Genomic DNA, 24,998 nt, shown 5'->3' on the forward strand with positions numbered 1-24,998 from the left:
ATTTATTTTGTCATATTAATTGCTTGTTTCCCAGATATATTTTATTTTTAATTTGCTTCATTTCATTTGTTCGGTCAGTTTAAGTCGTTTATATATTATATCTCTTCGCTTCAATTTCTTTAACATTAACTTTGGTCATTGATTATAAATATTCCTCCTTGTAGTTATTAATCAATGCTTTGGTTAATTTAATTCATTTCGTTGTATTTCACTTAGTCAGGCTAGTGCCTCACTAACTCATTTAGAGTTCATTGTATCTTGGTATTATTAGTCATATTTTCGGTTTTAATTTAGTTGTACGTAGCAAGCGTACTATAACCATTTGGTAAAGGTAGTCTCGTGTGAGTTGTACCCTATATGTAAGGAAGAGGTATTTAATTTTGTAATATACACGGTGAATGGGGAGGAACGCGCCAAATTTTAAGCCTGTATAATATACGTAAAATAATAATTAAAAATAACTCATATCTTGTTATTTGATTTTCATTTGTTTCCGAGATACGGGGTCTTAAAATTTTTATTACAATCTGACGATTTATTTATTTCTCTAAAACTGGTTGAGGTGTGCAAGTGAAATTTGGTGAGTTTTAAGACATAGTTATTGAGCATGTTTTGACACACAATTAAGAATTTTGTATTCACCATTGGCGCGCGTACGGGTAATACTTTGAAATTTTTTAAAGATAAAAATGGTACGCCACTGAAATATTTCAAATTAAAAATCTTTTTTGAATTCCTCGTTCAATTTGTGACAAAAAATCTATCTAAATTTTTTTCATGCGACGCTTAGTTTTCAGGCAAAAAATAACAAATCTTAACGCTTACAAAATTTTCAACGAAGTTTATATATGAATGTTTCTATATGTCTATATGTTTCTATATGAATGTTATAATGTCCTTTACATTTTATTGAAATATCAAATTTCTATACCAATCTAGTTCAAGTTAATGTACAATTTCCTATTAATCTTATATACCTTTTTCAATCAAACAATCTAGATGTTTATAAAATTTTATACGACCATGTTAATTGTTTAAAATTTATGCTCTGAAAAAAAGAATAAAAAAAAATTATAAAAAAAATAATAACAAAATAAAATAAAAAGTTACTAAGATCATCTAAACCTACGAGGTGTTGAACCGGGTTTAGATACTAGCGTAGTACAAAAATATACAAAAAATATATAAAAAAACAAAAAAAAACTAAATAAAAAAAATAAATAAACAATATAATTAAAAAAATATAATACAAAAAAAAATAATAAAAAAAACAGAGAAAAAAACTTAGTAGTAGTAATAGTTTTAAATTTCGATACTAAGCATATATATTTTGTAAAAGAGAGAACTGAAAACACAGTGACTGGCCAGTTGGTTGCTTAAACCAGTGCCAATAAAACACAAACACACGCACACAGAAATTTATTTCGAATACTTTGTAAGAGTTAAGATATTTTATTTTTTGCATAAAAACGAAGCGTCGTATGAACAAACATGAAGATAGATGGTTTGTCAGAAATTGAACAGGAAATTCAAAAATAATTTTTAATTTGAAATATCTCAGTGGCCTACTATTTTTCTTTCTTTAAAAAATTTCAGACCCTTATCCGTACGAGCGCTAATTGTGAATATAAAATTCTTAATTGTGTGTCAAAATATGCTCAATAACTATGTCCTAAAACCCATCAAATTTCATTTGCACACCTTAACCGGTTTTAGAGCAATAAATAAATCGTCAGTTTGTAAGAAAAATTTTAACAACCCATATCTCGGAAACAAATGAAAATCGAATAACAACATATGAGTTATTTTTGATTATTTTTACGCATATTCTACAGCCCTAAAGTTTGGCGCGTTCCTCCCCACTCGCCCTGTATAACATTACGGTTGTTATATTTTATAATATGTTCAACTATAACTCTTGTCATGTTAGAGTCACTTAATATTCAATTTCGTTTAACTCAGAGATTGTTAAAAATATAGTAGTTATCTTTAATAAATATTTATTTAATTTGCATATCAATTCTTATTATTCCTTTATGTTCACATTTACTAAGTTAATATATTTTACAGCAGTGTAAGATACCTGGAAAAGTGATCAAAGATCATTTCCTGGCGCCCATGATTGGTTTGTTTTATTAAATTTATTCTTCTTTAGCAATTGTTTATCTTTATTAATTTTCAGCAATGCCGTAATGCAGCATGCATTCAAGATGTTAGAATGGGAAAACAGAGGTTTGAATGTCGATGGCGAAAGGCTGAACCACCTACGATTTGCAGATGATATAGTTTTAATAACCAACGACTTAAAGGAAGCTCACGAAATGCTGCAAGAACTACCACGAGTTTCTCAAAAATTAGGGTTGGAAATAAACTTTGGGAAAACTAAAATGATGACCAATTTAGTACCTAGCGGACCACTGACACTAGAAAACTGCCATACCGAAACAGTTCACAAATACATCTACTTGGGCCACGAAATACAAATAAGTAGAGACAACCAAACATGCGAATTATCTAGAATAATAGCTTTAGGATGGGCAGCGTATGGCAAACTAGAGACTTATTCAAGGAAAACATCCCAATAAAGCTAAAAAGAAAAGCATTTAACCAGTGCGTACTTCCGGTGCTTATTTATGGAGCTGAAACACCGATATTGACTAAAACATCAATAAGAAAATTACAAGTAGCACAACGAAAAATGGAAAGATCCATGCTTGGCCTAACTTTGAGAGACAGAATACGAAATGATGAGTTACGGCGAAGAACTGAAGTGGAAGACATCATAAAGCGCATTACGAAGTTGAAGTGAAAATGGTCAGGACACGTCCCAAGACAGAGAGACAACAGATGGACAAGGAAGATCTTAGAGTGCCGGCCAAGGGCGGACAAACGAAGTCGTGGAGGACCACCTACCAGATGGACCGACGATATTAAGAGAATAGCGACAAACTGGATTGCAGCTGCCTAGGACAGAGAAGGGTGGAGACATCTTGAGGAGGTCTATGTCCGACAGTGGACATAGTATTTACTATTTATGGTGGATGAAGTTTTTGTAATCCTTGTAGGAGAATCAACGTGCATTGTTAGACCATACGATTCAAATATGTTGACCAAGGATATTTGTGTAGCACAAGCAGCAGCATAATCAATGTTAAAGTCCCCGTATAAAATTTTTCTACTTTTATGGGGAGGTCATCTAACAAATTTCGCAGGTTCTGAAAAAATACTTCCACGGAAGAGGCAGGTGATCTATAAATGCAAATAATATAAAGATTAAGATGTAAAAATTTAGATAGCTATTAAAAAATAACGGTTGAAGAATTTGAAACACGTGAAAATTTAGGGCTGTATTTACCTTTCCCTTCCACATCACAAAAAATTAAGGAAAAACAGTTTGACCAAAAAAATAAAAACATATATTAGGGGGCAGCCCCCTTTATGACGTACGGATATGAAAAATATATAACAACCTATTCTCAGTCCTGTCAAATACACGTGGAAAATTTCATAAAAATCTATTTAGTCGTTCTCGAGTTATGTGTTGGTAACTAACACGACTTTCTTTTGTTTGTCGTTTCGGAGGAGTATGGCAGCAAACACTGTAAAAAGAGCATTTTATACATGTAGATATAAAATTTTTGGTGGCTACCAAAATGACTATATAAAACCGCATAAACCATCCCTGGACTTTCAGAAATAATTCAACATCAAAATTAGCGAAATCGGTCCAGCCATTTCTGAGTTTTAGCGAGACTAACGAACGGCAATTGATTTTTATATATAAGATTATCAGTTATCTCATCATTTAAAAAATTGTTTTACCATTTAAAAATAATACTATTTTAAAGTAACAAAAAAAAAATCAAAAATTATGCAAAAGCCACCAATTTTCTTATAACTATAAAGAAATAAATTATTATATTATTGGGTGAAGTCCTCAGCCACTAATTTGAGAAGAGTTCAATCAGTACTTGAACATACATAATTTAGTCATATTGAATTTTAATTTTAATTAACCCATTAAACGTGCAATATATTATCCATTGTTTTATTATTTTAATGACATAATTATATTACAACATTTAAGTATAAAAAGGCACAAAATTTTAACACACAAAACTATCTGCGTTTCAAAAACCATTAAGATGAAGCTTTATTTGCTTATCTTTGCGGTGATCTGCATTAGCAATGTTCAGTCCGATCATCCAGTAAAACCTGTCGAGATTACCGAGTAAGTATAAACTACAAATTTGATATTTTTTTAAAATATTATATTTTACAATCACCATCATTCTTCTTTTTCTTCTTTCTTTTTGCAAGAAAATTCGCCTGTTCCTGGTAGGTTGACACTCCATCTTTTGCGCTGTCAGTCGATACTTACTCTACCGATTGGTGATTTATCTCTTACTATGTTGACCACACCGGTCTCCCCATTCTGCTTATGTGGCTTTTCCATCTTTTTTTCTATTTAGTGTCTATTCGTTTATACACTGTACGTTACATTGTCGCCTAATGTCTTCATTCATCTTTAGATCTCTCAGCGTATTTCCTGTAATTCTTCTCAGTACTATCATCTCTGCCGTTTCCAGTACTCTTTGTGTTTTGATTGCATCGGGTCTTGTTTCTGATGCATAGCATGTTTTTTTTTGGTCTTACACTGGTTTTATAAATTTTTGACTTCATTCTTTTGCCCTTTAATTCGTCCAATTTTGAACATAGGCTTCCCCCAGTTTCCTCCATTTGCTTCTGTTTAGTGCTTTCTGTTTCCAGTGCGTTCCTCCTATCTTGTTAATGTCGTCTCCCCATCTCATCTGGGGTCGTCCTGGTCCATGGTCTCCATTGTTGTATCGTGGTATTCCACCTATTGTCCGTTTGTCTAGCGTTATGACCGAAGCTCCATTTTAGCCTGGCTATGTGTTGTCCTGCGTCTTTGACTTTTGTTTTATTTCTTACCAAGTTGTTTTGATTTTAGTCTGTCAATTTTACTTCTAACATTGCTCTCTCCATGGCTCTTTGTGACTTAATTATTTTATCCATGTTTGCCTTGGTCAAGGTACATGTTTGGCATGCGTATGTGAGAATTGGGAGTATGCACTGGTCAAACACAGTAATGTTGTATTTTTTTATTCTTTAGGACCCATTTTAATTTTACAAATCCTGCCCAGGCTAATCTGAACCTTCTTTTTACTTCCGCTGTTTGGTTTTCCTTATTTATCTTTATCATCTGTCCCAAATATATATAATCATTAACCGCTTATATTGTGGTGTCGTTTAGTATTACGTTTCTATTATCTTGTGTGTTTGTCATTGTTTTTGTTTTGGCAAAATTCATTTTTAGACCTATTTGTTCGGATTCATTTGCTAGTTCGGTTAGCATGGTTTGTAGTTCTTCAAAACTTGATGCTACGACTACTACATCGTCTGCATATCTTAGGTGGTTTAGTTTCTTTCCATTTATGTTTATTCCCATGTTTGTCCATTCCATTGTTTTAAAAACATTTTCCAGTGCTAATGTAAATAGTTTAGGAGAAATAACATCTCCCTGTCGCACTCCTCTGTTAATTGGTATGGGGTTTGTGGTTTCTTCCAATTGTACTGTCATTGTTGCTTTCTTATATATATTATGTATTAGCATTCTGTATCTGGAATCTATTCTACAGTTGTTTATAGCTTTTTCTATTGCCCACATTTCCACGCTGTCAAATGCTTTTTCGTAGTCAACGAACGCTAAGTGCAGATCTATATGGTATTCGTTAGCTTTTTCTATTAGTGTCTTAATTGTTAGAAGATGGTCAGTGGTGCTATATCCCTTTCGGAATCCTGCCTGCTCTACTGGTTGATACGAGTCCAATTTGTGTGTTAGCCTGTTGTTGATAATCCTCATGAATAGTTAATACGTTTGCGGCAGCAGTGAGATGGGTCTGTAATTTTTTATGTCCTTTCTGGCGCCTTTCTTAAATAGCAGGATTGTAAGACTTTCGTTCCATTCGTCGGGTATTTCTCCTTTATATAGACACTGATTAAATAGATTTCTTAATGTTTGTAAGATTTCTTCTTTCCCTTCTTTCAACATTTCAGCAAGGATTCCATCTGGTCCTTGTGCTTTGTTGTTCTTTAATTGTGATAGTGCTGCTTCTATTTCATAATTTTCTATTTTTGGTAATGTTTCTGAGTTTACATTCGTGATTTTTTTCTTGATATATTCCTGAGTGTTGAAGTTTGTGTCTTTCTTTGAGGTGTATTTATAGTTCTTTATAAAACCTCTCTACTTCTTCTGATATCTTATTTTTTCTCCTCTCTTCCCGTCCTGTTTCTTCCTTTATTGAAATGAGTAGTGGTAACATAAAAGTTTTGTGTTAAAAGTTTTGACTTCATATCAGTATTAATATGATGGTTTCGTCATGTAGTGTTATTAAGACATCTTTCCAGTCTATTCGCTTTTTGTACTTGATTTCTCACTTTCTTGTCCAGATTTCCATAGCTGAACAATATAATTCTACTAAGGTATTTTATTTCCATTACTGGTTCAATATTGATGTCATCAATTTCTATTTTACATCTCATTGGTTCTTTACTGATTACTATTGTTTTAGCTTTCTGCGATGAAATTGTCACGTTGAATTCTTTTGTTCTTATGTTACATCTGTGGAGTAATCTTTGCAGGCTATCTACATATTGAGTTAATATTGCGTCATATGCCTAACAGAGTATTTTTGATAGTTATTTATGATATAAGTGTTAAAAGTACACGTTTAAGGCCAGTTTTTCAGTGCTGGGTTAACCTATTTATTTTTTGGTCACCGAAATATTCATGTTTAATCAGTTTTTCAGTACTAGGTTAGAGCTTAAACTCGTTTAAGTTAACCAAGATTTTAACCGATCCTCGTTAGATGGTTTAACTCCGAATTTTGCGGTTATGCTTGCGCATGGGTGGAGTGAATGCATCATGTTTATTTTTTTGAGTACCTGCCTGACAGCAGGGATTGGTTGGGTTATGTTATTTTGTTTCATTGCGGGAAGTATTCTGATACCTCCTTATTATTATAAGGAAATTATAAATTATTATCGTTATTGTATAGGAAGGAATTATATTTATTTAAATATAACTGTAATACGTTAGGTTATTAGGCTATGTTTACATTTACTGTAACAGCATTTAATGCATGATTCCTAGTAATATTTTAAAAATATTATTTTATATTTGTCTACACAGCAATATAATTATTTACCAAACAGTCTGACTCCTTATTTCCTGGTCAATCTGTTCAAATAGTGATAAGACCGTGGTGGTCTTTGACAAACAAAATCGGAAAAAAGTCTAAATCGTCCCATTAATTGTAATTTTCTTCTGATATGAAACCGAGGTAGACGTTATGAACTAAACAAAGATTCCGAACTTGATATTGCATTGCATTAATCATTTTTTTAATTTGGTTATGAAATTATTTTTTATTTAGTTTTCTGTCAAATTGATCATTATTTCTCGAATTGCACATGCGCACGTACAGTTACTGCTGCCAACAGAAGAAAAAAAGTGGTTAGCTAACCGAGATTTTCGTAACTTGGTTTAAAGCACTGAAAAACGCTATGAGGGTTAAAATACTGGTTAAAATTTAAACTAGGTTAGCTAACCAAAATTTTAACCGCTCACTGAAAAACCGGGCCTTAAGGCACGCATGTGAAAATTTGCAGAATGATCGAAGCGAATTCCGCAATTCACATGAGTGCCTTAAAAATGTACTTTATAACACGTATATCATACAATATTTTTTCTACAAATGTCTTATATATCAACAATTATAATTTATTCATTCTCAATTACAGGACAATATTTACAAAAACTTTTACTTGAACTTGACTGACATTCCATTTTTATATTTTTCTGACATTACATCAAAACTGCCTATACTGTCAATACGTAAATCATAACAACTATAGAATAACATATTACTTTATTGTCGTATATTCTAACAAATTTTAATAGCTTTTTTCTACAAACGTGTTAAAAATGCAATAATACAATTTAAATTAAATTTAAAAAACTTTATTCCACCTTTTTTAAATTGCGCAAATTGTACTATTAATATTATTGTTAATAAATAAAATATAAATATTTTGACGTTTCACAATATGACAATTCACTTTTAACTGCAGTGCCTTAAAATTTTAAAGCACTAGTACTTTAAAGTAGCATTTTGTACGCTCCTATGGAGTGCTAAAATAGTTATTTATGAAACAGTTCGTGAAGTATGCTTTTTGCGAACGCACGCGATATTTAGAGCACGAGCGACAACGGAGCGAGTGCTATACATCGCGTACGTTCGCACAAAGTACTTCACGCACAGTTTCATACAATATTTTATCTACAATAAACAAATAAAAAAACTGTAACTCTTCGTCACTGGAATTCATTTCTATTCTACAACTTCTAGAACTTTGACATTTAAAAATCCTAACTAATTTCAAACCCCAAAACTGTCAAACATTTTGTTGTAAGTCATTGCTCATATTGTCATCACCATGACAACGCGAAAGTTAAGGATATTTGATTATATGAAAGTGTGCCAAAAAACCCATTGAAAGTGTGCGAAAAAGTAAATCCCATTTAAAATACATTAGGTTTGTTCTAGCAAACAGCCAAACTAGTCAGAAACCGTCAGCAAACAGTTGGTCAGTGAGAGAACATAATGCAGTCACCAGTGCTATCCCCTCTACTCGCGCTGGTCCACTATTCGCTGATGGTTTCAAACCGTTTGAAACTGATGTTAGAACAAACCTAATGTTACTTCACGCACACTTTAAACCCTTCACGCACTGCTATCTATAATGACAGTTTTCAAAAACTAAAAACTTATATATAATATGACATGGAGTAGACATTTTTAACACGGTTGTAGAAAAAAAACTTTTTTACTTTTAGAGAAAATTTTGCAGCCCTTGTAGATGCTTTGAAAAAGTTACTCGAACTTTATAAAAATCCAGAACATATACACAAACAGGTTGTTGAAAAGTAAGTAATCTATTTTATTTTGTAACTTACATAACATACGCATATTAGGTATAATGACAACAATTAAGTAAAAGTAGTAAAACGAAAAAAAAAAAAACAAATTACCAAAAATTATAGTCTAGACATAATACGATTTTATCATGAAAATGACTATTAACCTGGTATTTTGTACTCTCAAAACTCTTACATATAATGAACGGTTACAATATAACACCCCATTGTTCACCGTATATTTCTTGTACTGAAATATACATGTCGAACAGAGCAGCAGGATGTCTGAACAACACAATCTGGAGAAACAAATACCTCACAATGGAAATTAAAACCAGGATATATAAATCAACAAAAAAACGATAATGACGTACATAGCTGAAACAAGAGCAGATACGGCGAAAACACAAGGACTACTGAAAACACCAGAAATGAAAGTCTTACGAAAAATAACACACCAAACTCCAAGACCCAGAGTAAGAAGTGAGGAAATACGAGCGAGATTTGGTATAGAAGAAATAAACATGTGGACCCAAAGAAGAAAAATAGAATGGACTCAACACATAGAAAGAATGGCAGACAACAGAATAGTACGAATAGCAAGAGACAAATCGTCAAATGGAAGATCATTGGGACGACCGAGGAAAAGATGGTCAGACAATGTCAATTGAGGCTAACAACCGAAGTAAAACAGGCATTGATTCTGTTTATAAAGTAGGAAGAAGAGGAAGATATTTCTTGTACTGATATCTTGTTCAGTTTCTGAAAGGGCTGATGATGGCGTATAAATTTTAAACGCCAACCAGTCGCCCGCAAACTGTTATAAATAAAATCTTCAATAAGATTATGAGCATTAGACTCTTTATATCCTAACATTTACACAATGTGCTCATACCAGCAACAAGTTCATCATTTGTCTACTTGTCCTTTGGTTGTTTTTTTCATGAAAGTTTCTTCTTAAAAACCTACTACTCCTCTGGCCTTTGTGTTTAGCGAGGATGAGGTGACATGACGTTATATTATTTGATGAATAATTGCTATCCAATATTCTCTCTCTTTGCTGCGGTTTGTTGCCACATTCATACATTAACTAGTCTTCTTGTAGTGCCAATTCTTTTCGGACGTTGGCGATCTTCATAACAATCTATACTTTGCAATCTGCTGCTCTGAAAAGATTTGTGATTTTTGTGTTGAACCACGTAGGTAGATTTTTCTGCCAGGAAATTTTTCGTCTCGCCTTCTTCTTTCTAGATTATCGTTTTCCTTAAACTGTTCCCTATAAAATTAGTTGCAGCAACCCATATATTTTGTTGGTCCTCATGATATGACCGGGATATTCGATTTTGGATGTTTTAGCTCATTTTTGTTTGATAATAAGACCGTCGTGATTAGTAACGTGGTCGGTATAAGATATCTTCAGGATTACACGATAAAGCTACATTTCGAAAGCTTGAATTTCCTTGAACGTAGCGACAGTGAGAGTCCACGACTCAGCTTCGGACAACAGTATAGGTTAAGTATAACATTGAAGTAACCTGATTGCTACGGGTATACAGGGTGTTTCATTGGGAAAGTAACATACGTAACAAAGAGGACACTTAGGCGGTTTCAAAAATACCAAACTTAATGGGTCTTACTTCACTAATAACAAAGATACTGGGTGTTTTATCTATTTTGCCATTTTCTTATTTGGTTCATAACTTTTTAACCACACTGTATATTTATTTTATATTTGTCACGCAAATATTATTTAAGGTGTACAATCAACTAGTTTATTTAAAACTGTAAAAATCCAGGTCCGGACTAAAAAATATTGGAAACATATTTTGACCAAAAACAACATCCTGTACTTACATTAAATTTTTTTAAAATTGATTTTGCATTTGAAAAGAGGATGAAAAACTAAATTTAGTGGTATACTTTGAATTTTCGGCAAAATGAATTTTTTGATCAAATTTTGAATTTGTTATCTGAAATTATGTGAATTGCAAAAGTTCTAAGTAGAAAAAAAAATGAAATACCACTTACAACTTGTTAACCACACCGTAAATTTATTTTATATTTAACAACCTGATATTTTTTAAGGTATCCAATCATTTAATTTATTTACAATTATAAAAAGTCCAGGGCCGGATTAAAAAATATTGGAAAAATGTTCAGACCCAAAAAACACCCTGTACTGTTCTTACGATGTCAGTTGGACCAGTATAAAAACAAAATTCGACACCGATTGTCGGCACCGTTTGTAAAACATAGGCGGCGCAATAGAAATTAATGAGTAAACTTTTATTTTTAAATTATGGTTCAATATTTGTTAAACAGTAATAATGTTGTTAATTGTTCACATTTCTTTATGAAATTGACACCAAAGATAATTAAAAATACATAATGCAAATGAAATTTAACGTGCTTATTAATTTGAGAACTAAAGAAATAAGACTACACTTTGAATATACACATAAAATACATGAAAACGAACAATTTCTCTTCCAGTCGAATTGTCTAATTCATGACTAATGAAGAGATCACTTTTACTACTGTATAGTATTTTTACTACAAAAGCGATATTACGTAGGTCAAAATTTTTGACGTAAGAGAACTGTCAAAACATTAGATTGTGACTCTTCATTATAATAAACATGGCAATAATGAAAATTCACATTCTAATGTTTTGACAGTTCTCTTACGTCAAAAATTTTGACCTACATAATATCGCCTTTGTAGTAAAAATACTACACATAGGACATATTTTTGACAAGTTGAAATATATCACTATCCGTGTGTTCAGAACTTGATTCGACACTTGTCGTGTTTATAACTACCACACCAACATTGGAAAAGAAGTGAAAGGCGCAATTTACACAACAGTTATCAGACCAATAATGACATAAATACGCGGCAGAAACACGACTTGATACAGAAAGGACAGAAAGAATGCTAGAAACAGCAGAGATAAAAATACTTTGAAAAATCGATGGGATATGGGAAGAGGTAGAAGTGCAGATATACGACAGATATGCAAGGTGGACAACATCAATAACTGGGTAAAAAGCAGAAGAGTATAATGGAACAACTACATGAGCCAAGTGACAAAAAACAAAGTAGTAAGGACGGCGAGAGACGGTTCCCCAATAGGAAGACGATCAGTTAGGTCTGTATCCCGCGTATGAAAAAAAAGTTGATTAATAGTAAGCTGAAAATTTGTTAATAGCTTAAACGGTGTCTAGTCGGATAAACTGTGATATATGAGAACACTGTAACAGGGGCAGTTTTAATTGTGGTTAAAAATTTGGAACGGTCAGACTTAAACTCTTCGAACAGAGATTAAACTCTCATGCAAAAATCAGACTGCTATTTATCAGCTGTCATAATTCCTGTCATTTGACATATTCTACATGTTCCACTCATTAAAACGCCCATTTGGTGATAAATAGTAGGCTGATTTTTGCATGAGAGTTTAATCTCTGTTCGGAGAGTTTAAGTCTGTTCTGTCGGACAAAATACATGTGCGGTTTTCGTGGTCTGGCCGTTCCAAATTTTTAACCTGTTCCACAATTAAAACTTCCCCTATTCCAGTGTTCCCATATATCAAAGTTTCTCCAACTACACACCCTTAAGCTATTCAAACATTTTCAGCTTGCTATTAATCAACTTTTTTTTCATACGCGGGATCCAAAACTAAGTGGGAAGACCACGAAAACGATGGAATGACAACCACATTGAAAAACAGACAGTCATGTCTACACAAGAAGAAGAAGAAGGAAAAGAAGAAGAAGACATTAATATTGGTGACAAAGCAAGATAATATTTTTATTTTACTTGAACATGAGCTACACAATTTTTCCAAATGTCACTTTTGACTTGTAAGTATATATTATATTGTATTAAAACAGAAAATAACAAATTGACGTCATTAAATCTCGCATAATATATGGGACATCCTGTATAAACAATACAGTTTCAGTATAATACAATACAACAAAATTTAATCATTAAAAGTATATAATACATACAAATGCAATTTAATGTGCTTATTCATTTTTTAAGTACTAAAGAAATGAGACAAAAAATATATTATAAAAATAAAATAATTGTAAGTTATGACGACGACACTGTTTATTTAGTGTTTATATTGCTTGCCGCCTTTGAAACATGAGAAGGTATTTTGACCAGATAACGATATGATTTGAGCCTAAGCACTTCCGAACAATTTGACCAATTACTCTTCACTATTGCCCAATAAGATACGTTAGAAAGTAGTAAGCCACACCCGCGTCCATGTGGACTAATACAAGGAGTGATCAATTTTGAAGCAAGCAAATGTTTATATGGTTTATCTTTATTTCTATGCTCTTCGTAGAATTATTGACCGGACCCCAAAAATGCTTCTGGTCCAACTGACATCGTAAGAACAGTACATTACATTTTTTAAAATGGATTTTGCATGTTAAAATGGGATGAAAAACTAAATTTAGTGGTATACTTTAAATTTTCGGCAAAATGATTTTTCGGGTAAAATTTTGAAATTGAATTCTGAAATTATGTGAATTGCGAGAGCTCGAAGTAAAAAAAAGTAAAATGTAACTTAATTATACTTAATACCATTCTTTAATCTAAATTGGTAAAATGTTAATATTTTTAAATAATAACTGTTAAATAATAAAGGGTCCACAAAAATACATAACTTTAATCAACAAACTATCTTAACAATTAAAAAACAGAAAAAAAATTGCTGAAAAATAACTTTTGGATATCCAAAATCCAAAGTTTATAACGAGGAATAAATATTAGGGACGAACTTCTTGACCGGATTCGAGACGCCTTCCAAGAAATGAAGAATAACCCTGACGAGATATGAAGTCAGTCAGACAATTAACAAAGACTTTGTCTTCAACAAGGTGGTGGCCATTTTGAACAATTACTATAGTTTTGATAAGTCATTTTTTGAAAAAGTTATTCTGTTTTTAAACGTTTTATTTAGTTCAATAATTTGCGTCAAATCATTAGACGTTAATTTGACTGCCTTTTCTTCAATGCAAATGAATGAAAATTTGCAGACATATGCATTCACTGGAACAATACACGAATAGTCAATAAAAATTTTTTTCAGGTTTATTAATTGCTTAAATAAAAAAAAACGATTTTAATGGAAAACGCTTAAATTCTCTTGTTTTTTACAATGTAAAAACTTGAAACTTTTATGTATTGTATAGCTAATAATATGAACATTATATAATTTCACTTTTTACGTTAATTGTTTACGTTATGCTTCATTAATAAACAATAAAGTTTCAAATTTTTTGCCGATTCCGACTACTTTTCATATTAGTACCATCATATGTTTTATACATATTTTAATAAACATATACAAATTATAAAATACAAATTTTATATTTTAATGTTTGAAAAGTGTAAGACTAAAAAGTAAAAAATAAAAAAATATAAAAAAAAATTTAAGAAACGATTTTCTTTAGTTACGAGTGACTAAAATTAAAAATATTATAAAAAAATCAACTAAAAAGCAAAAAATAAAAATAAAATTGAAATGATCTAACACATTCGTTAAAGAAAAGCGTGGGGCGAAAACCGTTTATTCGATGAACACGCGCCACGCATTTCTTTGACGGATGTGTTAGATTTTTTTAATTTTTTTTTATTTTTTGCTTTTTGGTTGATTCTTTTTATAATATTTTTAATTTTAGTTACTCGTAACTAAAGAAAAGCGGTTCTTAAAAATTTCTTTTTTCATATTTTTTTATTATTTATTTTGGTTAATTTTTAAAAGGGTTCGTTGATTGTAGTTATGTATTTTTTGTGGACTCTTTATTATTTATTCATTAATTAAAGGTGAATATTTGTTATGAATTATTTGTCGCCATAATCAAAAACACTAAAATGTAAGATTTTTTACCAATTTGGATTAAATAATGGTATTAATTAAAGTTAAGTCACATTTTAATTTTTTTTACTTCAAACTCTCGAAATTCACATAATTTCAGAATTCAAATTCAAAACTTTACCAGAAAAATAATTTTGCCGAAAATTCAAAGTACACCATTAAATTTAGTTTTTCATACTCTTTTTAAATGCAAAATCAATTTTAAAAAAACTTAATGTACAGGGTGTTTTTTGGGTCGAAGCTTTTTTTCAGTTTCTTTTTGATTCGGCCTTGGATTTTTTATAATTGTAAATAAATTAATTGATTGGGCACCTTAACTAATATTCGGTGTTAAATATAAATTAAATATACAGTGTGTTTAACAAGTTATAAGTCGTATTTCAATTTTTTTTTCTACTTCGAGTTCTCGCAATTCGCATAATTTATTTCAGAATTAAAATTCAAAATTTTACCAGAAAATCCTTTGCCGGCAATTCAAAGCATACCACTAAATTTAGTTTTTCATCCTTTTTTCAAATGCAAAATCCATTTTAAAAAAATTTAATGAACAGGGTGTTTTTTTTTGTGTCGGAAAATTTTTCCAATATCTTTTAATCCGGACCTGGATTTTTTACAAATATAAATAAATCAGTTGATTGTACACCTTAAAGAATATTTGCGTGCCAAATAGAAAATAAGTATACAGTGTGGTTTAAAAGTTATGAACTAAATAAGAAAATGACAAAATAGATAAAACACCCAGTATCTTTGTTATTAATGAAGTAAGACCCATTAGGTGTGGTATTTTTGAGACCGCCTAAGTGTCCTCTTTCTACAGTTAACGTATGTTACTTTTCCAATGAAACACCCTGTATAGTGATAAATCATGGCTTTGAATAGGTTAGCCATTTTTTTAAAGGCAACCTTGTTTTTTCTGTCCTAAATTTGACTTGGTCCCAATTTTCATTGACGTTCGTATCAAGCTAAGTATATGTTTTTACTTTTTCTATTAATTTATCGTTCACACTGATTCGTCCAAAGTGCTGTTCGTTCTTAGAGATCATCATACGTTTTGTTTTATTAATATTCAGTGAAAATCTATATCTCCTACTTACTTCTGTGATCCTATTCATTAACTCCTGGAAGTCTTTATAACTGTCAGCTAATAGCACCGTATCGTCTGCATATCTCATGTTATAGATACATTCTCTGTTAATAGGAATCCCGGTTTCAAGATCCTCTACAGCTTGTTGAAAAATTTCCTCAAAGTATATTATGTTGAGGAGCAGCAGCGAGAGTTATAAGTACTTATATATCCTTACCGGGCTCCGCGTTTCATTTCAATATCATCGGAATTTACTGGTAGCCCTGGATCTCGAGTAGGTACCCAAAAAAAGTTTACTAATTAGTTAAAAGTTTATAATAAGTAGCTAATAAGTTAAAAATTTGTTAATAGCTTAAGGGTGACTAGTCGGACAAACTTTGATGTACGGGACCATTGGAACAGGTTACAGATTTTGAACATCAAACTACGAAAACGTCCTGTGTATTTTGTTTGACAGAAATTATAATTGATTTGTTACCATTTCATTAAACTCTGATGCAAAAATCAAACTGCTATTTACCACCAACCTAAAACGTGTCATTTGACATGTTCTACGTGTCGGACTTATTAAAATGACCAACATATAAAAACCCAGCGACTACGGTGGTATGGACACTTAAGAAGAATGGGAGAAGAAAAAGATGTAAGAAAAGTTACAATGTGGAACCCAAATATAACAAGAGCGAAAGGAAGACCAAAAAGCAGGTGGGAAGACATAAAAAGGACAGACAGGTTGGAGGACATAAAAAGATTGGAAGTGCCAAGATGGAGACAGAAAATACAGGACCGGGATATATGGAGGAAAATAACAGAGGACGCAAAGAGGAACCCTAGATTAGACTAGTTAACTTGAGATAAGAAAGAATGTGGAGTGACTCACCACAATAAATGAGTCAATGAGCTCAATAAGAGTGGCTCTAACTCCGCACGGAGTGTATAGCCTGTATATATATATATATATATATATATATATATATATATATATATATATATATATATATATATATATATATATATATATATATATATATAACATATCTAACATTTTTTCATATACCTATTATAATATAAAGTTTGCTATTGTGAATAAACTTAAAAACAACCTGCTAGTGTTCACAATTAGCCCAAGTAATGAAGCTTAAAATAGGACAAAATCTCGCAATTTTTACAGAATGGATCGATTTGCATGAAAATTTGAGGATAAGTAGTGGATAGTCCAAGGATCAACATCTATATCATGACAAAAGGCGCTTTTACCATGGGGGTGGTTACCTCCCCATCTCGGAGGTGGAAATTTTTTTATTATATTTTGACCACAAAAGTTGACAAAAACGTTCATTCAAAGCAAAAAATGTTCTATACATTTTTTTAATAAAATGAATAGTTTTCGATTTATTTGCTATCGAAAGTGTTACTTTCGTTACAGTTAAAAAATCAATATATTTTTTTGAAAATGAAAATGGAGAAATCCAACTGGAAGCAGAATAATGTAAGTTAGCGATGTTTTTAGTAATTGGCCTTATTCAGTCTTCTTTATTTATGTATTATTAATAGATTCTAGAAGTTTGACTGGCTTAGAATGATTACTTTTTAAAGAACTGGAGTTATAAGCGAATAACGAATTTTTGTAGTTTTGTAAAGAATGCCATTTTCTTCCGAATAGAAAGATTAGTATTAGAGATACGAAAAGATGTTTAAGTATGAAATTGTAGGTTATTTAATTCCCAAGAATTTGGTTTGAAAAAATTTTTTTACGGCAAAAATTGAGTGAATTGTAAATGAGCACCTATATCAAAAAACATTGATTTTATCGATATAAAACTAACACTTTCGATAGCGAATAAATCGAAAACTATTAATTTTATCACAAAAGTTTATAAAACATTTTTTGCTTAGAATGAACGTGTTTATTAACTTTTGCGGTCAAAATATAATAAAAAAATTTCACCCCTGAGATGGGGCGGCAACCACCCCCATGGTAAAAGCGCCTTTTGGCATCACATAGATTTTGATCCTTGGACTATCCTCTACTTATTCTAAAATTTTCAAGCAAATCGATCCATTCTGTAAAATTTGCGAGGTGAAAAGCTTCGGTTCCTGGACTAAATTATAAACTTGTCAGGATGACACGTTCCACAATTAAAATCGCGTTCCACAATTAAAACTTCTCTGTTTCCGTGTTCCCATACATCAAAGTTTGTCTGACTAGACACCGTAAGGTATTACCAAAATTTTCAGCTTGCCATTAATAAACTTTTTTTTGGTACGCGGGATCCACGCCTATGGATTTATATAATACGACATTCAAATAATCTTTTTCAATTCAAATTTTGTATTGTTTGCTATAAATCATATCTATACAAAATAAATTCAACAAACAAATTCAAGAAATAAGTTTGTTACTATTTTTCTAGAGTTCACGAATTGAAAGACGCATTATCAATAACCACTAACGAGCGCAGCCTAATTCCAGATTTGCAAAAATTGTTAGCGACAATCTATTATGGTTTGGGAGGAGTAATTAAACTTTTGCTGCCCCCTAATAGGGATCTCTTTGATGTAAGTTTATTGTTTTTAATTAACTTGTATACAACGTGGCAAAATTCTAACAAAAAGACGCCTCTTGGTTTAGTTTTAAAACGAAATTTTTATTTTCTATTAGTTTTATTCCTAACTTAGTATGCGGGACCCATTTTTCGTTGGAATTTTGCCACGCTGCTGTTTCCAGCGTTCGTTTGGTTTGTAAATTGTAGAGACCACAAAAACGTTACCAGAAAATTGGTCTCAATAAAAATTTTATTTTTAATATTATTTTTAATATTTTGTTTATTCAAATTCAAGTTTTTTGTTTACTTTTTTCTTAATTATTTTTGCCATTCCTGTGTTTCTTGGCTTATAAGTTTTATCGTCCTTCTTATAATTGGTTTTTCCTTTTCTGTACTGGTTTTTCATTCATTTTTATTTCTACGAGTATATTACTTATATATCCATTGCTTTTATAATATGTAGGTATATTAACTCTATCCATAATATCTCATCGTTGTTTTGTGCGTTATCATTTTTGTTTGGTCTATATACTGTTATACAGTGAGGATATTTGAGTTGAAAATTTTCTCTAGAATGAGAGATTCTGCAGATAAATTCCGAAACAGCTCGATTTTTATTTTTAAATTATAATTTTTTGGCGTATATATATCATACTAGTGACGTCATCAATGGGGACGTGATGACGTAATCGATTATTTTTTCAATGACAATAGGGGTCGTGTAATAGCTCATTCGAAAACTTATTCAATGATGTACTCACTAATATAAACATTAACATAATTGTTTTTGAATTAAATTAATTGAGACATTACGACCAGATGGATGACGTCACTAGTATGATATATATCATATGCTGAAAAATTATAATTTAAAAACAAAAATCGACCTGTTTCGGGATTTATCTCCAGAGTCCACCATTCCCGAGAAAATGAATTTATTTCAACTCAAACGTCCTCACTGTATAATGCTTTATTACGGCTACTATTTTCCATTTTTTTTGTATTACTTCCTTCCTAATATCCTTAGGTGCTTTTTGTCTCCTGATACTCCACTACGTATTAAGGTATAAATATTTTCCGTTTTTATTATTGCTTGTCTTTTTTCTTTGGTCTCTGATATAATTATGCTGCCTCAAACTCCTTTACTAGTTCTCTTTCTTTGCCATTTATACTCTTTATGTTCCACGCACCTATTTTTCAAACAGTATGCTCAATATTTTTCTCACTTGATGTGTCTATATTGCTAGGAGAGTTCAAGCGGGGATCTTTGCAGTTACTCGAGCGCGCCAGAAAAATCACATGTAGAAAACCTTGCACCCTGTAAATGTATCCCTACCATATATAGACTCTTAATAGAGGGGAGTTCGTTAACCTTCCGATGACCAACCTTTTTTTGTTACACGGATGACCAAGGGGGAGAAAAATGACCCCAGGTCAAAAATGTCAAAAATGACAATTCAATTTTTTTTAAATTTTTTTTTAAATTTTTTCTTTCGGCATGGACTTTATGTCATTCAGCCAGTCACAACATGAGTATTAGTGTCATGTGTAGTGTGTATGTTGAGTAAGTGTTTTGTTACTTTGCAATATCGACGTCATTAGCGTAAAACTACTTGTAATTACACATAATAGACGATATTTTACTAAACATCAACTTCAGAATATATTTTTTATTCGTAAAATATAGGGAATTTTTTTTATTTCAAAATACGAAGATATTTAAAATGATATTAAAGTCAAATAGAAAAATAATGAGTTAAAAATTGAAAATACTTTTGAATTTATTAAAGAAAAACATACGCTGGGGTCACAATTTCCCCCGCTTGGTCATCCGAAGGTTAAGGGGTTCCCAAAAAACTATTCTTAGAAAAACACGAAATCGTCAGATTAACATAAGGTAAGTTAAGTACAAGTCGGTCAGATGGCAGTTGGCTGAGGTGCAGTCGATCGACAAGTGTAGTGGATTTGCAATCGAGGTTCGAGCCCCAGCCCGGTCATTTGAAATTAATAAAAAGGCCAACGTCGTAGTATAGAATTCAAAAGAATCTACAACTTGGTCTGAAATAAACTGGAGTCTGATAAGCTTGCGGCTTGGTGATATTCCTCCGTAGATCCCTAGCGAAGGGCGTTAACGCCTAATAACGGTGTATACAGGGTGAGGCAGATAACTGGCCTATTAGAAATATCTTGAGAACTAAAGGCAACAGAATCATGAAAATTGGAATACAGGGGTTTTGAAGTATGATCTATTAAATGAAAATATTTATACCGGAAGTTGCTTATAACTTCGTTTTTCTAAATGGGACACCCTGTATATTTTTATATTTTTGGATTCTCTTCGATGTCTTCTTTCTTAAAATATAAGGTTTTGTAATATTGTACAGGGTATTTTAAAAGATAATTACGTTTTTTTTATTAATTTCGTAGCAAAATTAACACCCTGTAGAATTGTAGTAGTTTGACATCTAAAACTCTACTTACGTTCAAATGATTTTTAATATACTCTACTATTGTGAAGAATTATTAGTATAGCTCAATTTTTAATTTTAGTATACAGGGTTGGTGGAAACTCGGAATGAGTATTTTCTGAGTTTTCTTAAATGGAACACCCTGTATTTTAGTATTGTAATGAAATGATATTTTATGGTACTTTTTTATTTCTTAAGCATTCCCTATACCTAACTGCTTTAATTTGTGCTTAATTGTTAATCGCACCAACAATCTTAACTAAGTAGGTATTTCGATAGCTAAACCATTATTGGTAATTTTAAGGACCAGTCTGGATTAATATGTATTTATTTCTGAAAAATTATTTGGGATTGAGTATTTTCACGGCCAACCTAATAAAATTTTACGTATTTTTTGTTGCAATTAATGTTTAGCTTGAATCACCAATAACTCACAAACTAAAGCAGTTAGGTATAGGGAATGCTTAAGAAATAAAAAAGTACTGTAAAATATTATTTCACTACAATACAAAAATACAGGGTGTTCCATTTAAGAAAACTCAGAAAATACTCATTCCGAGTTTCGACCAACCCTGTATACTAAAATTAAAAATTTAACTATACTAATGATTCTTAACAATAGTAGAGTATATTAAAAATCATTTGAGCGTAAGTAGAGTTTTAGATGTCAAACTACTACAATTCTACAGGGTGTGAATATTGCTACGAAATTAATAAAAAAACGTAATTATCTTTTAAAATACCCTATATAATATTACAAAACCTTATATTTTAAGAAAGAAGACATCGAAGAGAATCCAAAAATATAAAAATATACAGAGTGTCCCATTTAAAAAAACGAAGTTATAAGCAACTTCCGGTATAACCGGAAGTTGCAAAGAGATGAAAATATTTTCATTTAATAGATCATCCTTCAAAACCCCTGTATTCAAATTTTCATGATTCTGTTGCCTTTAGTTCTCAAGATATTTCTAATAGGCCAGTTATCTGCCTCACCCTATATAAATATAAGTTAAGTACATGCAGAACAGTTTATATTTCAAAAATGTGGAGCGGAGCGTAAGGAAATGGGCGAGTCACAAGTTAAAAAATAGTGAATATTCAGGAAGTGAAGGTCAGATCAAAAAACTGAAAAATAGGTATATAGGACATTCTTTCACGGTTTTTGCTGCAAATTTTAAAGAACCGCTTGGATTAACATGAAATTTGGCAAACGCATAGCTAACATGTTAAAAAAAAGTGATATTGTGCCGATGTGTGCTTTCTCCCTGGGGGTTAGTTTCACCCCCTCTCTGGGGTGAAAAAATACGTAACTTTTATTCGAGACATTTTTTCGAATTATGGATAGATGGCGCTATAATCGGAAGAAACCATTGTTGGAAATGGAAAATTAAATTATAAAATGGAAAGTCCCCACTAAAATGGAAAACTTTACTTAACTTTTTTTAGTTTTAGGACCTAATCTTTACAACCCAATAGGCCCCCATAACGCTCGATTAACTGCAAATTTAGCATACTTGCCTCCCCTACTATATGTTTTGTGCTTTTCATTCTTTGATTTAACCTGTTTTTCTTAGTCGTATTCCTTTTTTTTTGGCCTTTTTGTTTCAATCTCTCCAATTGTTTTTCATCGACTAGCTCTTTGGCAACAGGATATACAGGATGTTTTGTAAATAATGGCCCATAGCTTAACCTTAGATTCCTGAGATTAAAATAGACCGACTTAAGCTAACTTACCTTAGTACGAAAGTTGATAATAACCGAAATACAGGGTGTCAAAGTTAAACTTTTATTTCATTTATTCTTGAATATTTCCTGAGAGGAATGAGCTAACAACACGAAATTTGGTAAGCAGGGATTTTGTGGAATAGAAAGAGAAATCTTAATTCGCCACCAAAAATGATGTATTGCCCAGAGGGTGCCACATACGTCTTACAGCGCTAAATTAATACGTTAAAATTTTTTATCCCCCACTCTACATACTTTTTGAATCAAAACTTTTATTCTCTTAATATCATTATGTTAAAAAGGTATCCTACATTTATCTCGCTAAACCTAACCGTTTTCGAAATAAACGCATTTTAAATCTGCGATGCAACATTTTTTTTGCATACATATTATCATTGTAGTTATACCCGAAAGGTAAACTTAAAGCCATAATAATTGCGAAAGTTCAAATATTTATGTTATTGCAACTCAAATTTCATTAGAAGAAATTTGCGATACATTTTTGGAAATTATTTTGAGTTTAAGTTTATTTTTCGGGTGTAACTACAATGATATTATGCAAACAATTATGTTGCATCGCATATTTAAAATGCGTTTATTTCGAAAACGGTTAAGTTTAGCGAGATGAATGTAGTACATCTTTTTTAAATAAAAATATTAAGATAATACAAATTCTGAATCAAAAAGTATGTAGAGTGGGGGATAAAAAAATTTAACGTATTCATTGAGCGCTGAAAGACGTATGTGGCGCCATCTGGGTAACACATAATTTTTGATGGCGAATTTAGATTTCTGGTCCCAAAAATCCCTGCTTTCCAAATTTCGTGTTGTTAACTCATGTCTATCAGGAAATATTCAAGAATAAATGAAATAAAAGTTTAATTTTGACACTCTGTATTTCAGTTATTTTCAACTTTCGTACTAAGGTAAGTTAGCTTAAATCAACCTATTTTATACTCAGGAGTTAAGCTATGGCCCATTCTTTAGCAAACACCCTGTATTCTGTTATTAATTATTTACACCTTATTTGCAGATAGCCGCTGATGTTGCAGCAACAATTGCTAGTCACCTTGTTCATGACAACAAACAACTTTTGGACCTCTTAGAAAAAGTCATAATTGCTGTATCATCCATAGCAAGAGTAGCAGTTACGAGTGCTCTAGATATCATCATACCACCAATACCATATATAACACCATTAGATCGAGCATAGGACCAACGATACGTTTGCTGGTTAACTTTATTACACATTTTTCAAATAAATTGATTAACATTTTTTGTTTGTTTTATTATCAATAAATAATACCTTTATTGTTTTCACCCGTTTAGAAAAATGTGAAAACCTTAAATTACCCATGACGGTCTGTGCCAGAGACTTGGTAAACACAACTCATCCGTTATTAGATGAGATAGAAAGACAATTGAGGTATATACTGAAAGTTTATAACCCAAAGATGGTACCTATTAAATTTGATATATGACTTCCGGTTTTAGAGCTGCAACTGAAAGTACGTTTTAAAATGGCACAAAAGATTACAAGCGACTTAATATCCAACGCGCCTTAGCAAAAGAAGAACAAAATATATACTTCCGGTTTCATATCTGTCTGTCCGTCCATCTGTTTATCAGCCAATAAAATTTCTCCGTTATTAAAACAGATAGACTGACAACTGAGGTGTCAAATGACACTATAAAAATACCATAATAAAGGGTATTGTAGAAGTAAAACGATTCAGTTAAATTCTGGTAGATGAGAGTTTAAATAGGTACACATCGCTTTTTTCTTAAAATAAGTTTTCTCAAAAGAGGGTTGGAAACCACCCCCAAGATAAAACTGGCATAGTATATGGGGTAGACTTTGAATTAGGACATAAGTAGAGGCAGTTCCCAAAATTTCATTAAAATCCAAGTGGTAGGCTAAAATTTGGAGGTAAAATCCTGCTTTTGCTCTCATTGTCTATGGCGTATAAATAATTTAAACAATTTATTGACAGGATTCACAACGAATTTAAACAACATGGTGATTTGGTGATCTTTCAAGATGATGTTCAAAACACTAGTAATTCCTACTCTTCATAGCTTCATCTAATCATAAATCTACATCTATGTAGCTACAACTAAGCTTTTATTCAAGAGATCCAACAGTGGTTGGTTTCCATAATTGGTTACCATAGTGGTTACCATAATTTCTCTGCAACTTCAGTCACTACCTGTGTATGAATTTATTGGGAGAATATATTTTTTATATTTTATTAAAAATAAAATAAAGTGT

The 24,998-nt window shown here is 31.5% G+C and overlaps 1 protein-coding gene across 1 annotated transcript; it reads left to right on the forward strand.

Annotated features, from left to right (window-relative positions):
* Positions 1-4,072: 4,072 nt before the first annotated feature.
* LOC114331182 (uncharacterized) lies at positions 4,073-24,002 on the forward strand. Its single transcript, XM_050652473.1, has 4 exons — positions 4,073-4,231; positions 8,921-9,010; positions 18,399-18,543; positions 23,760-24,002. The coding sequence occupies exons 1-4, from the start codon at positions 4,146-4,148 to the stop codon at positions 23,937-23,939; spliced, it is 501 nt and encodes a 166-aa protein (XP_050508430.1). The 5' UTR covers positions 4,073-4,145; the 3' UTR covers positions 23,940-24,002.
* The last annotated feature ends 996 nt before the right edge of the window (positions 24,003-24,998 follow it).

The sequence above is a fragment of the Diabrotica virgifera genome, chromosome 5, assembly GCF_917563875.1.
Source record: "Diabrotica virgifera virgifera chromosome 5, PGI_DIABVI_V3a".
NCBI lineage: Eukaryota > Metazoa > Arthropoda > Insecta > Coleoptera > Chrysomelidae > Diabrotica > Diabrotica virgifera.

Coding starts and splice junctions, on each gene's coding strand:
- LOC114331182 (XM_050652473.1), top strand. CDS start 4,146: ATGAAGCTTTATTTGCTTATCTTTGCGGTGATCTGCATTAGCAATGTT. Junction 4,232..8,920: donor AAACCTGTCGAGATTACCGA/GTAAGTATAAAC, acceptor TTTTACTTTTAG/AGAAAATTTTGCAGCCCTTG. Junction 9,011..18,398: donor CACAAACAGGTTGTTGAAAA/GTAAGTAATCTA, acceptor CTATTTTTCTAG/AGTTCACGAATTGAAAGACG.